Source organism: Nannospalax galili, unplaced genomic scaffold, assembly GCF_000622305.1.
Source record: "Nannospalax galili isolate Female #2095 unplaced genomic scaffold, S.galili_v1.0 scaffold15, whole genome shotgun sequence".
NCBI classification, from domain to species: domain Eukaryota; kingdom Metazoa; phylum Chordata; class Mammalia; order Rodentia; family Spalacidae; genus Nannospalax; species Nannospalax galili.
This window is the reverse complement of record NW_008337322.1, coordinates 5,993,328-6,007,805: the sequence shown is the minus strand read 5'-3', so window position 1 is coordinate 6,007,805 and position 14,478 is coordinate 5,993,328. Positions and strand designations below refer to the sequence as shown.

Here is a 14,478-nt window from a genome sequence, read left to right as displayed (position 1 = left end):
GCCTTCTGAGTGCTAGGATTACAGGAGTGTGCCACCACACTTGGTTTACGCAGAGCTGGGGATGGAAGCCAGGGCTTTGTGCAAGCTAGGCAAACACTGCCAGCTACATCCTCAGCCCCACCTAGATTGGTTCTGATACTTGTGTTAAGCATCATGTAGGCATGGCATCTTTGCTACCGTGTGATGTGTTCCCTGCTATCAGTAATGGAGGATACATCCTTACATGTGACTCTGTGTTTGTACTTCTGGTTCCTTTTCAGGTTAAACGCCTACTCTTGTAATAACTGCTGAAAGAACACAGACACCTGAGGATTCTTTCTGATGCCTTGATTGGTGGCCCAGGCCTGGCTGGGTGGTTTCTGTTCCATCTCTTTATCCTTGAAGTTTCTGAGTACTTTTCTTCACTCAGATTCCCACCCCCACCCCACCCCAGAATTGTCAAGATTGTTTCTCTCCCTTCTTCCCACAGCCCTTAAGCAGTAACCTTTCAGCTGACAGCCTCACATGGGTGATTCCAAGCAGGCTCCGAGGGACCACTTACAAATTGGCCATAGTTGTATGATTCCTCCATGCAGAGTGTGAGGGCCTCATCACGTGTCTCTTCTCCTCTGACAGGTTCTGGGGCCCTGTCACAGGTGCCAGATGATTTGTATCAATCAGCAAACTGGGCAACGGAATCAGGATGTTTTCCAAAAGCTTTCTGAAAGTCGCAAGAGAAAGGTAAGCATGGCTGTAAAATGTGACTCTGTTTTAAGGTCTGGGCGCATGATTGGCACCAGCACTATATTGATAAGGGCTGATTTTCCACAGTGAGGGCTTCGTTTCCAGAGCCCAGGAGCCATTAAATTCTTGACCTTGTCCATGGTGCCATTGTATTTTCCTTTCCATCCAATACCTCTACTTTTTTTAAAATCACATATATTTTTTACTCTCAGATCTTGTTGAAGATATAAGGAATATAAAAATAGCTCAGGGCTGGGATGTAGCTCAGTGGTAGAGCATTTGCCCAGCGTGCATCGGGCCTGGATTTCATCCCAACTACCTCAAGAAAAAAAAGTAATTCTCTTGTCTTAGTTACTGTTTTCTTCACCACTGAGATCTCATTAAGAGCAAGATGACTCAGTATAGATATAAGATCTGTGGAGAGGGCTCAGTGAGTTCCGTGATGCCATAGCTTACCAGTTTACCTCCTGAAGGCTTGCAGTGATTCGATGGTGCTGTTTTAGCTTCTGACGTAAAAGCTGAGCTTCTAACATGTTGATTTGTTTAAGCACAGATGTTTAGCTCTGTATTTTCTGTTTCTTTGTATTTGTGAAGAATTCCAGTCAAGGCTGCACAACAATATTCTAGACTCAGGGGCGAAGTGGCAACACCTGGTATCCCAGAGAGAGCCCAAGCTCACCCTGTCCAAACAAACAAACAAACAAACAAACAATAAATGAATAAACAAACACACTTAAGTGAATGGACTGGGAGGTGGCTCAGTCATCCAGGTGCCTGCCTTGCAAGCTTGAGGGCCTGAGTTGGATCCTCAGAACCCACATAAAAAGAGCGGGATGTTGTGGTGCAGCACTGGGGAGGCAGACAGGAGACTCCTGGGGCTCACTGGCCAGCCAGCCTAGCCTCCTAGGTGAGCAACAGGCCGATGAGAGGGCCTGTCTCAAAACTAGGTAAATGGCTTCTGAGGACTAGCAGCTGAGGCTGTCTCTGACCTCCATGTGCACACACATGTGCCTGTGCACGTGGGCATGCACACCCACATACATTGACAATTCTTGAAAATTAACAGACATACTCCAAATGTATAACCTATTGCCAATATAAACTGGCAGGTTAACTTATGGGAAAATATCAGTGTTTCCTGTTTTGTCAAAAGGATGTTTGGGGCTTATAGATGAAATGCCATCATAGGGTACTTGCCTGGTATGCGTGAGGCCTGGACTCAATCTCAAGCTGCTCTACAAAAGACAAGAGAAAAATAAGGTTTTGTTTCCCAGCATTTGATTATTTGATTTATTCAAGTGTCCCAGTTTCTTTGCGAATACGAGATAGCTATAGTCTGCAGAGGCGCTGGTGTGGCTGCCTGGAACGGCCCCCACGTGGCTGCCTGGAGGATGTGTAGGCACAAGAACTGTGATGCATGGAAGCACTATTCCTCAGCATCGAGGCGATTCCCATGTCACGATTTTAAAATGTTAGAATTATTTTAGATGGAAAACTTGCCGAGAGAGCACCATCCTGCACCCTCTCCATCAGCACGCACACAGAGCTCCAGGGCTTAACTTGGCTCCTACCCCCTGACCTGTTCTGAAACACAAGGGCCCAGATGCCATCAGGAGAATGCACAGATCCAGGAGCGCCTCATGTGCCCCAGCTCCTTAACGGCTCATTGGTCTCAGTGGCAGACCTTGCGCAGACCTAGAAGATTCTTCACTCCCATCTTCCATCCTTATTTTGAAGGCTTGGGAGAATTTTAACGTACAACATTTAAGGAAAGTGCAGAATTTTGCCATTATTTCCCCAAATGGTTTTTCTGCCAGAGAACTGAGCGGTGGGCAGAGACTGAGAACAGGAAGAAGGTCCTCCTGCAGGAGGCATGGGCCCTGTGAGAGGAGTTAGAAGTCCAGCAAAGAAGAGGTGTGGGGTAACTGCTGGGTCTCAAGCTAGGACTCCTACGTCCCCTGCATTCTACTGCACAGAGGTGCCCTTCGGTGTGCTTCACCCAGGCATTGCCAATCAGCACGTTTTTAATGACTTGACTTTGTTTTAAGCGCTATTACTATTTTTGAAAGCTTGCATTCTCTTAAAACATTATTTATGTAATTTAATTAATTAATTTCTGTGTGTGCCACAGCACATGTGTGCAGAGCAGATGGCAGCTTGTGAGGGTCAGTTCTCCCCTTCTACTCTGAGTTCCAGGAATCAAACTCAGGACAACAAGCTTGAAGGCAAGCTCCTTTACCCACTGAGCTATCTTGCCCGTCCAAGTTAAGCACTGTTTACAAATGACTTTAACTGCTGTCTTGTTCACAGGTGAACTTTGGCGTGTACCTGCTGCATGCATCCTTGGATTCATCTTCACCCTCTTTCCTCTCGGTGGGATCTAAGGTGCTCCCTGTGTTGAAAGAGAACACACAATGCCCTGAATCCCTTTCTTTCCAGAGACATCAGGGTGCTCTGGCCTAACCTTTTTTTTTCCCCAGAGAGCATTAAACTTTCTCTTTAACAATCCTGTCTACCGTTACTGAGAGCCACAACTTGATTCAGTAGAACTTGGGTTTTGAATGAGCACAGTTCTTCCCTTTGGAGGGGAAGCACGACTTCCCTTCATCCTCTGATTTTTCTGGGCTCTCTGCACTGTCCCACTCTGGAGAGTGGTTTCAAGGCCTAGGGACTGAATCTGTGCCCACACCCAACACGGCTCCCACATGTACCTGAGCATGATTAATTGTAGTTAGATGAAAATTTTAATGACACTCAAGGGATTAAAAAATTTAACTTTCATTTATTTATTTATTTATTTATTTATTTATTTATTTATTTATTTATTTATTTATTTATTTATTATTTGTGTGTGTGTGTATGTGCAGGAGTGTCCATGTGCACACCTGCTAAGGAGTGTGTGTAGAGGTCAGTGCACAACTTTCAGGAGCTGGTTCTCTCCTTCAACCATGTGAATCCTGGGTTCAACTTCAAGTGCCTTTACCCAACTGAGCCATCCCACTGGTCCAGTTTTGTTTTGTTTCAAATTAAAAGTTTATCGAGCACAACACAAGAGGGCAGTGTGTTGGCAGCAACTACAGTACACTGCCTGCCCAATTTTCAATTTATATATTTTTGGTGGTGGGGGGGTGTCGAGACAGGGTCTCATGTAGCTCAGGCCGGCTGGATCCTCCTGCCTCCACCTCCCAAGTACTAGAATGTGTTACCATGCGCGGTTTGATTTATATATTCTGATATATGATATATATATATTCTGATAGGCAGGGTCACTGATAAGTTACAAAGATGGCCAGCTTCCTTCTGCTTTTTCCCCTGAGACAAAGACCTTTCTCCTGCTGGCAGAGCCCTTCTGGCTGACAGGTCCAGACCAGTTTAAGTCGGTCCTGGACATATCTCAGCTTGGAGCTGTGGTCTATTAGCCCTCACTTCTTTGTTTAGGTTGGCCAACCTAAAATTAGGGGAGGGTGACCTGCCCTATCCACCAAAAATGCTTAAAAGACACAGGCCTCCCCTACAGACTTTGGATTTTTTGGTTTCCAAATCCCCTCTCCACTTGTAGAGTTTTTCCTCTGTGTGAGCTGGGCATGTATGTGAGTGTGTTTACTTTTAATAAAGTTTGTTGCCTGTTGTGTGTGAGAGTCTTACTGTCTTAATTCTTTACTTGATGGAGAAAATGAACCCCATCACAACTGCTACATGGTAACAGGCTCACACTTCAGATTTCTGTGTCTTTTTGATAACAGGTTCTTTTGTTGATATATAACCTTTTTGTCACTAGTACTTTTTCCTCGGAAGTCTAATATGTAATGTTGATATAACTGAGAATTATGAGCCCCCTCTCAAGAATGAACATAAATTCTGAAATTCTTTAAGAAGTAGCATAGTCCAGCAATATCTAAAAAGATTATATATCATGGGTATGTTAGATTTATTTCAAGTGCACAATGCTGTTTTATTAATTTTAAAACATTAACTGAGTTAAAAGAGCCATGTCTGATTGAAATGTCTACTTTTTGTACTTCACAAATACATTATTTTCTTCACGATGCTGGTTGATGCTTATTAATATCTGTGAGTGAATATCATGAGCCAGGCACTCTGCTATGGGCCTAACATGGCCAACTTTCATTCTCCCATCCACCCTGTCCATTCTAAGTAGGGAAACACGCTCAGAGAGCTGACCCACTGAAGGTCAGAGAAGAAGCACCTAGCAGAGATCAGATGAGAGTCCAGGTCGCCTTCATAGTTGTGGAGTGTGCCAGGTCACTGTGGGTGCTGGTCTAAGCATTTCCGGTGGATTAAATGCCGAGATCCTTTAACAAGATTCTGAGGAATCTACTACTGTCCTCTCTGTTCAGAGATGAGAAATTCGAGGCCCAGAGAGGGTTAGTCGGGTGATGCACGTTCACAGGCAGATAAGTAGAGATCTGGAGAGTGCATTCTGGCCACCTCACTCAAGGAAAGCCACTGTTGCTTAATGAGCAAATTGCTTTGCTTTTGATGCAGGTGAAGCATTGTAACAAGAAGCACTGGTCAGTGGTTTGCTCATGAGCTGCACACCTCCATTGCACTGATGGCTATAGGTGAGAAAAGGATCAGCCAGTGTGCTCACGGAGCTCAGCAGTTCACGTCAGCCAATCACGCAACACAATGTGTTGATGGAGGTCCAGAGGCAAGGGTTCATCTAGGAGAGGACATCAGCCTGGGGGAAGAAAAGGAAAGTCCCTCAGAGTAGTAGGTTTAGTGAGAATCTCCCCCAAAGGCTCAAGTATTTGGACACTTGGTCACTAGCTAGTGGTGCTATTTGGGGGTAGGAGGTCATGGAATCTTTAGGAGGTGTCGCCTTGTTGGAGGAAGTATGTTACTGGGGGTGGGCTTTGAGAGTTCACAGCCTGGTCCCGCTTCTGGTTCGCCCTCTGGTTTCTGCACATACTTGAAGATGTGAGCTCTCGCTCAGCTTTCTCTTCCTTCTGCCTCCTGCCTTGCCTCACCACCATTATGGACTGTCTGTCTGGAATACTAAGCCCAGATTAAATTTTCTTTCCATAAATTGCCTTGGTCATACTGCTTTATCACAGCCACAGAAAAGTAATACACACAAAGATGAGCAGGGCAGTGCTATCACCTGTCCAACCTTCAGTGTCCCTGTCTTCTACCCACGACTGTCTCTGGTCTCTAGGGCCTTCAGCCCCAAAGTTGCATTTGCTATTTAGAGTGCCTCTACCTTGATCAGATGAAATCATCAGGGTCAATTGTGCACTATCTTTCCTATCTTTCCTTTATCCTTAGGGAGGGCGTAATGATGGTTTAAATTGTCAACTTGACAGTACCTAGGCTTGCTCTGGAGACAAACCTCTGTGAGGGATTCTAGATTAAGTTAATGGAGGTGGGAAGATCTGTCCTAAATGTGGGCAGCACCATCCACAGGCTGGAGTTCTGGACTGAATAGAAGGAAAAAAACAAGTGAGCACCAGCATTCGTCTCTCTGCTTCCTTCCTGACTGTGGACGCAGTGTGACCAGCTGCCTCACCCTCCTGCACCATGCCTTCCCTGCCTTAATGGGCTGTTATCCCCAAGAACTGTAAACCCAAGTAGGGCGAGCCTCCCTCCCTCCCTCCCTCCCTCCCTCCCTCCAAAGTTGCTTTTGTCAGCTATTTTGTTTCAGCAGTAAGAGAAGTCACTAAGTGCTGATAAATCTCCAAGGCAAAGAAAGCACAGGCTTCGGGGATCCACAGGACCCAGGAACTGACTGCTGGCACTGAACACTGGCTGGGACTTGAGGCTCCTGAACCAGCGGTTCTGCCAGGGATACTGGCAGCCACCAAAACCTTCATGAGCAGTGTTTCTCAAGTACTCCAGATCTCTGAGAAAGACCTGGGCTCTTCAGGGAGCCCTTGGAAACGGAAGGGAAGCTAGGCTCCACCCAGCAGCCTCTTGTGGCTTTTTTGCTAATCCTCTCTTTTGTGCTAACAGAATTAACTTCTACATATTTCACCTTGCAACAACCAAATTAAAATTGCAGTGAACAATCCCTCTTGTGAGCAAGTTGCTGGACATCTCTAAATCTCATCTGAAAAGTAAGCAAAACCAGAGAGTGTCTTAAATGTTATTCTGCGGGAATAAGCCACGTCTACCACCCGGTGGCGGTGGCGGCATTAGGTAAGCACAGAGTGAGGAGTGAGTTTTGTTTCTTCAGAAAGCAGAAAACTAGTTCAAGGGAGTCGCTTCCAGCTCTCTGAGTTCAATCACATTAGCTGGTGGAATCCTTTAGAGGTTACTTCTTGAACTATTTTCCAGCGGATTACTTTTCAATCTACTTGACTGACTTTTCTTTTGGGGTTTGTTTTTCTTAGGATTCTTTTTTTTTTTTTCCCCCCCAAGGATGCAGCTTTGCATTAATTGGCTGTTTTGTCCAGTCTGTATGTCTGTGTCTCTCAACCTCTTCCCTTTCTATGTATAGGTATGACTGCACACACATGCATATATATGGAGGTGTGTGCATATAGAGTTACTATTGTGGGTATTAGATTGTCAAAATCATGGTTGCTGGACATCTGGTCCTCGGGCCTCTTTGCTACATCATGGCTTTTCTTTTTTGTGGGGAGCAGAATCTAGTTCCTACTTCCTGAATCAGGCATGGTCTTGACTTGGTGTCCATCCCTCCAAAAGTTGTCAAATACACTCTGCATACATTTTTCTTTTACTATTACATTTATTTATTTTGCACGTATGTGTATATGTGTGAGCAAGTGAGTGGAAGTCAGAGGACAACTTGTGGGAGTTAGTCTCTTTTTCCACCATGTGGGTCCTGAGGATCAAACTCAGGTCATCACGCTTGGCAGCAAGGGCCTTTACCTGCTGAGCCATCTTGCAGACTGCTGCAACATAAGTTTTGAGCCCACAAGACAGACGAAATCCAGCACAGAGTGTGGAAGTGGGTAAGAAACCCTAGCTCTACCTGAGGAAGTACTAGCAAGTGATGACTGCTGGAAGGGAGAGCCGGTTTAAGGGTGAGACTCTTGGTATGTTAACCAGGCTCCCGTGGATAAACCCACACTGAAGGGCATTGGGGGACACAAATTTGACTCTATAGGCATTTAGAAATTGGGGATGGGGGTAGTAAGGGGGTGCAGATAGGGGAGAGGATCTAAATATGATCAAAATATATTGTATGTAATTTGCAAAAAGTCAATGAAAAATGAGTCAAAAAATAACTAGAACAACATCAACAACAAAAATAACCCTCAAAAATATAGTTCTTAATGAAAGAACACGGATGTCTCCTTATTTTACTTTAGCCATTTCATAGTGAGGAAATTTGTCATCAAATGTTGCTCTGTAGGTCGTTTTTGGGCTTCATAGATTTGGACACTAATTCTTGAATATTAAAATACCATTTTCTTGGGACTGGAGAGCTTAGCTCCATAGCCTGTTCTACCCCATTCAAGCTGGATCCCAGAGGTCTTCTCATTTGGAACAATCTCTGTCCCTTTTAGTCCACGCTAACAGGGCCTCTGTCAATGCAACTGTCTTAAAATCTCTATGGACTGTCTAATGAGTCCTATGAAGATTTGTTTCACATGCCACACATGGTGTCCACAACTCTCAGTTTAGTCCTTCAGGCTGCTGACCCTTAGCTTTCTCAGAAGCCTCTGTATAAATGAGAATGCCCATGGTTGATGCCTCCAGGCTCACAGAGATCTTAATGGTCTAGCAATCACATTTTATAATTGATTTTTACCAAGGTCTTCCTTTAAGACTCTTTTGCTGTCTGGAAGGACTGGGGACAAGAAATGGCTTTATTTCACAGTCCAAATCTCCATATTTCCTTTAAATTCTTCTTAAAATTGAGTTAATTATAATGCGCAGATAGACGCATTTGATGCCTTGAACGCTTTTTGGACTTCTCAGCTAACTCGTCAGGTTCATTCGATTACTTTGTGCCTCCTGAATCACTGCCGATTCAATTGTCTTGCCGATTGCCTCATACCATAACAACCATTTCCCAAACCATTTTCTTACCACTTTCCCTAGGCTGGACCTCTTTTCAGGAGGCTCATGATCCTGTCTCAAAAACTAAACCAAAAACAGCCCCCTCCTCCAAACAGCAGACTACGACAGGCGATGAAGGGACCAGGGGCTTCCCTACAAGAGAGAAGCTAAGTATCGCCAGGATGGGCTGCTCCACATTGGAAAGGTGGATGCATGCTCTTCTGTTGGGAAGAGTCCAGGGAAAAGGCACCGTGAAAGGTGCGAGCGCTGCTGCAGAGTATCGACTATGGGTTTCTTTTCTCTTGAAACCAGAGAAAAGGAAGACATGATAAGCCGTCATGAAAAGGACGATTGGATATTATCAGGGTGACCCATAGAGGGACTAGGAATCAGGCAGGAATTCTCCTTGGCAGCGAAGGGGGTCGCCGGTGAGCAGCGAGGAGGACCGAGATCACAGCGCGGAGTCTGGCGGCTCCAGCCCAGAGAAAACCGGCTGTCAAGCTCCGTTCCAAGTCCTGGGGTAGCGCGGGGACCCTATTTCTCCTCCGCATCTTCAAATTCCGAGACCTGGCCCGAGGCACCCCTCTCTCTGGGCCGCAGAAGGTCCAGTTAGGGCGTCGGGAGACCTAACTGGGGATAGGGGAGGGTACGGTGGAGAGGTTCAACCAGCATCCACCGGGTATACCCGGGGTCTGGCTTGGAGTCTAGGGCCTGGGAGGTTCGGCAGTCCTCGCTCCAGGGCGCCCCTCGGCTCCAGAAGAGCTGCTGGATTCCCAGGCTCCTCCTTTCTCTCCTGGCCAACCTCCCCGGAGCCCTCGCCCGAGCTCCCAGTCTCTGTCACCCAATCATTCTGCTGCGGGGAGCGGGCTCCCTCGTCCCTGGGTGCCCAGCAGGGAGCTGAGTCCCTGTGGCCTTCATCTGGAAACGCCCGAGCTCGCCCCCTGGGTGACGGAGCCGGAGGACCACCGGGTCTCCACATCCCCTCCCCAGTCCACAGCCCGGGGCTCCAAGGCGCGCATCAGGGACCCGGGCTGCGGGCGCACGTGCAGCCGGGTTTGCGGCGGGCGCTCCCGGTCGCTCATCCCCAGCTTGGCTCAGCTCTGCGCATTCCCCTTCCCCGCGCGGTCCTGTAGGTCGGGGAAGCCCGGCCGGGTGCCCGGGAAACCGAGCAGGGGAGGAGCCGGCGCGCGCGCCGGAGCCTGCGAGCCCGGGAGCCAGCAAGCGGCCGCGGCCTCCCCTGCGCGCAGCGACCCGGCGTCCCGGCCGGTGGGGCACACAGACCCCGGGGCCCGCGCCCCCCCCCGGGCAGGGATGCATCATGGCCACGCTGGCCTGTCGGGTGCAGTTCTTGGACGACACGGATCCTTTCAACAGCACCAACTTCCCGGAGCCCAGCCGGCCGCCGCTGTTCACGTTCCGCGAGGACCTCGCTCTGGGCACCCAGCTGGCCGGGGTCCATCGGCTGCTGCGGGCACCGCACAAGGTAGGACCCCGCGGGGCGCGCGGGGAGCCGCGGACGGAGCCCCTGCAGCGGTGCGTGCCGGGGTGGGGGCGCCGCAGGCGGGCTGGGCTGCCCGAGGCCCCCCGGGGACACGCGCCCAAGGGCAGATCCGCCTCGGGGATAGCAGAGGGGTCCGGGGCAGCAGACGCGGGACCTTTCGGGGCTGGCGGGAAGGGCAGCTCCACCGCGCGGCCCAGATCTCCGGGCGAGCGCGGCCAAGCAGGTGCCGTGCCGGCCGCAGGCAGGATGCAGGGGATCGCTGTGGCCGCGCCGTTAGCTCGGCCGGGTGGGCGGGGTGCATCTCGGACGCGGGTGATCTGCGGGGTACCCCGGCTGGAGCGGTGGAAGGAATCCCGGGCGCCGCGGGACTCGGTTTCCTCGAGGAGAGCCCTTGAGCGACGCCGGGGACAAAACCACTCTCCGGCCTCTGGGGCACTGCGGGCGGCCTGGCGACCCTGGCGACAAAGCGCGCTTCCCGGGACACCTCCCCCTCCGCCCTCCGCGAGGGGCACCGGGAGGACGCGGAGCGCGCACCGCGGTAGTGTGCACACTCCCCCCTTTTCTTCCGAGGAGCAGGTGGCCTCGAGGACCTTGGCTGAGCAGCCCCCGTGGGAGGAAAGGCCGGGGCGCAGGCGGGGGGCGCACAAAGCCTCAGGCCGGGAGCCCCAAATGAATGTCCCCTGAAGAATGGTGTCTCAGTCCACTCGTTGGAGTTTTCTTTTCATTTCTTTTCTTTCTTTTTTAACCCTGCAAAGGAGGCCAGGCGTCTTGCAAAGTGATTGTGAAGAGCCGGGCATTGAAGGCTAATTATTCAGTTCCCCAGGAAAACCCTTCCTCCCACGTACACAGATGAACTGCACCTTGAAGGGTTCCCTTCTTGGTCTATTTTCTGCTTAGAGTCCATAGCAAAGCTTAGAGATGATTCATTTCACGAGGGTCAGTGTGGGCAAATACTTGGAAGAGATAACTCTTGATTCCAAGAACTTTATAAATTGATTTCGAAAAATTCCTCAGATTTGTGTTAGATGTCCACCTGCTTTGGAAGTGAAGGACGAGGCGGTGTGGACACCGGAGGGCTTTGGCAGTGAAGGAGGAGGCAGTGTGGACACCGGAGGGCTTTGGAAGTGAAGGAGGAGGCAGTGTGGACACCGGAGGGCTTTGGCAGTGAAGGAGGAGGCAGTGTGGACACCGGAGGGCTTTGGCAGTGAAGGAGGAGGCAGTGTGGACACCGGAGGGCTTTGGAAGTGAAGGAGGAGGCAGTGTGGACACCGGAGGGCTTTGGCAGTGATGACTCCCTCCTTTTAGCTGACCAGTGCCCCCCCACCTATCTAGTAACCCATTTTTAGGAATGAGAAGTGGCAGGTCCCTCTGATTGTGCACTGTCCATGGAAATCGTTCTGGAATTTGGGAGACAGAGCACCAAAGATTCTGCTTCTCAGAACCACTTTAGTAAATTCTTGCCTCTTCAGTACATTCAGTTGTAAGTTTTCAGAGCTTCTTCCACATGATGGTTTCCCTATTCATTATGGTCTCTGATTACAGTGATGTTCTGTTGAAACCACAGAAGACTCATAACTGTGGCCTTGTGGCCTTGAAGTGGTTTCCTTGGATCTAAACCCCTATCTACATGGGTTGACCTTTCAAGCTGGAAGCTTAAACATGTTTTTGTGTTTCCATGGAAGAGTCCGTGTCTTGATGCAGTGCTCTTGGTAGAGCAGGAGTTGATCCTGGTGCTCCCAGCTTCCTCCTGCCTGGCCCCCACCAGCAGCCGTAATACAGCAGTTCACTGACTTCCAGAGGTTCCAGAGAAACTATAACCATCCAGCCTCAGTCTCAGAATCTTTTGCCCAAAGACCAAAAGCAGGATATTCACTTGTCTTTATAAATTGAAAGTTTGCAGTCAAGAACAGAGCAATTGGCTGATACTGTTAACCCAAGTTATGTCAAGAAGAATTCAAGGCATTTGTGTGCCTAAGTGCACAAGCATGTCTTTATAAAACGCTCCTTAATTTCCAGCAGATAATTGTTTTGTGAGATGGTCTCATTTACCCCAGGATAGCCTCAAACTTGCTATGTAGCTGAGGGTAACTGAATATTTGATCCTCCTGCCTCTCTCTCCCCAATGCTGGGATTATAGCTGTGCACCGCCACGCTTGGTTTATTTAGTGCTGGGGATTGAACCCAGGGCTTTGTGCAAGTTAGGCAGACACTGTACCAGCTGAGCTCTGTCTCCAGCCCCTCCAGCGGATAAATTTAAGGTTGGATGATCCACCTATGGATAGACAGTTTAGAGCACTTGGCGTGTAGTATGTGCTCCACTGGGCTCTTGGTGCATCATCTCATTTAACATCACAGCTTCAAGACATGGGGCTTTTATCCCCATTTTAGAGATGAAATAACAGAGGCAGAGAGCAATGAAATAACATGATTTCTCTGCGGGGAGCCTAACTCGTTCAGTGTGACTGGTGCCCTCAGCACCATTCTGCTCCCTGGGCTGCTGCCTGGGTGAAAGAAGTTGTACCTCTTGGGCTCTGAACCACCTCTGGCAGTTCACTCAGTCACCTTTGTGTGCCAGGTACTTTTTGGCCTGGGGGCAGGTGATGTTTCAAGCTTGCAGAATTCCTGGCCTGGTGAAGTTCTTAGTCAGAGGTGGGAACCTATAGGTGCTGTCTTTGCTGTGAATTAGCAGCTGAACCAGTGGGCATACCCTTGCCACGGGTAAGCCTTCCCAGGACACTTCCCAGGGCAGTGTTCTGAGATTGCCCTTGGCAAGAGGGAGACGGCTGGGGCGGGGGAGTACAGAGGGAGGAAGCATGAGGGTGGTCTGGCATGTACGCACTACTGGTGCTCCTGGTGCCTAAAATGTTCAAATCCCTGTGGGCGTGACTTTTGATTGAAGCAGATCACACGTAGAGAAAAGCATATAGTATGTAAGTGTGTGACTGGTTGAGTTTTAAAAGTTATTTTAATTAATCTATTTTTGTGTGTGATACATGTATGTATGTGTGTGTGTGTGTGTGTGTGTGCATGTGGAGGCCGGAGGTTGATTCAGGTGTCTTTCCCTGTTGTATGCACCTTACTAGATGACTACTTTTTCCTTCTCCTCCTCCTCTTCCTCCTCCTCCTCCTCCTCCTCCTCGTCCTCCTCTTCTTTTTATTATTATTACTTTTTAAAAGACAGGGACTATCTGTAGCCCCAGCTGGCCTGGAACTTGTGGAACTCTCAGTGTAGTCCAGGCTGGCCTTGAGCTTGCAGAGATCTGCCTGCCTCTGCCTCCTGAATGCTGGAATTAGAGGTATACACCACCATACCTGGGTTACCTTAATTTTTGAGACAGGGTTTGTCACTGAACCTGGAGTTTACTGATTGGCTAGGCTGACTGGCCAGTGAGCTCCAGGAATATGTCTGCTCAGTTCCCACCTCTCATCCTGAGTGCTGGGACTGCTGTTACTGAGTGCTAGGGATTTGAACTCAAGGCTTCTGTGCTGAGTCATCTCCCTAGCCCCTGGATGATTTCATAAACACAGGTGAGTACATCTGTGTAGCTACAAGAAGGCCCCTTTAGAAAGTCTCAATTTGTTTTTTCCTTTTTGTTTTTTGAGATAGGGACGCCCTGTAACCCCAGGTGGCCTGGAACTTACTATGTAGACCAGACTGGCCTTGATTTCATAGAGTTCTGCCTGCCTCTGCCTCCTGAGTGCTGGGATTAAAGGCATGTGCCACCATGTCCGGCCAAGGGTCCTAATTTTTAAAGTTTACCTAATTTTTAAAGTTCTCCTGTCCTGAGAACCTTTGAATTGGACAACCTCTAAGACCTTGAATCAGGACATCATTAAGGTTTTCTTGATTGATTGATTTTTATTTATTTTTATTTTTTCCAGCCTCTTTATTTTTTTTAAGATTTTACAAAAATGCATATAAGGTGTTTTGATCAAATCCATGCCCACTTCTTCCCCTCCAACTCCTCCCATATCTCCCCATCACTTTTTTTGATAACTTCATATATTCTTTCTTTTGTTTTTCTTTCTTTATAGTCCATTTGGCTACTCTAACATTCCCCCCTCTGAAGAGGTAACCCTATAATCTTTTAAGGATTAGATACAAGCTCCCAAATGCTTTTGACATTTTTGGCCTTGGAACAGAGTATGTTGCTAGCAGTCCCAAGGACATCTTGACTTTTAGCCAAGAAACTGGCTACTTTTCCTTGGGGTCTTTTCACCCTAACTGCCTAGCCAATTCCTACCTCCTATTCTTATCATGC

General features: G+C 48.5%; 2 protein-coding genes across 4 annotated transcripts in view; both read left to right on the top strand.

Annotated features, from left to right (window-relative positions):
• Positions 1-3,508, top strand: part of Mocos (molybdenum cofactor sulfurase) — a 50,391-nt gene extending 46,883 nt beyond the window's left edge. Inside the window, exons 15-16 of one of the 3 annotated variants that reach the window (XM_029563294.1) lie at positions 616-720; positions 3,034-3,508. In XM_029563294.1, coding sequence (XP_029419154.1) covers positions 616-720; positions 3,034-3,186 — 258 coding nt within the window. In that variant the 3' untranslated portion in view covers positions 3,187-3,508. The other 2 variants (XM_008832513.3, XM_017797995.2) reach the window with 2 other exon arrangements.
• Positions 3,509-9,912: 6,404 nt separating this feature from the next.
• The window catches only part of LOC115070249 (FH1/FH2 domain-containing protein 3-like), a 55,156-nt gene continuing 50,590 nt past the window's right edge, over positions 9,913-14,478 (top strand). Inside the window, exon 1 of the mRNA XM_029563293.1 lies at positions 9,913-10,198. Coding sequence (XP_029419153.1) covers positions 10,034-10,198 — 165 coding nt within the window. The 5' untranslated portion in view covers positions 9,913-10,033. The remainder of the gene's footprint in view (positions 10,199-14,478) is intronic.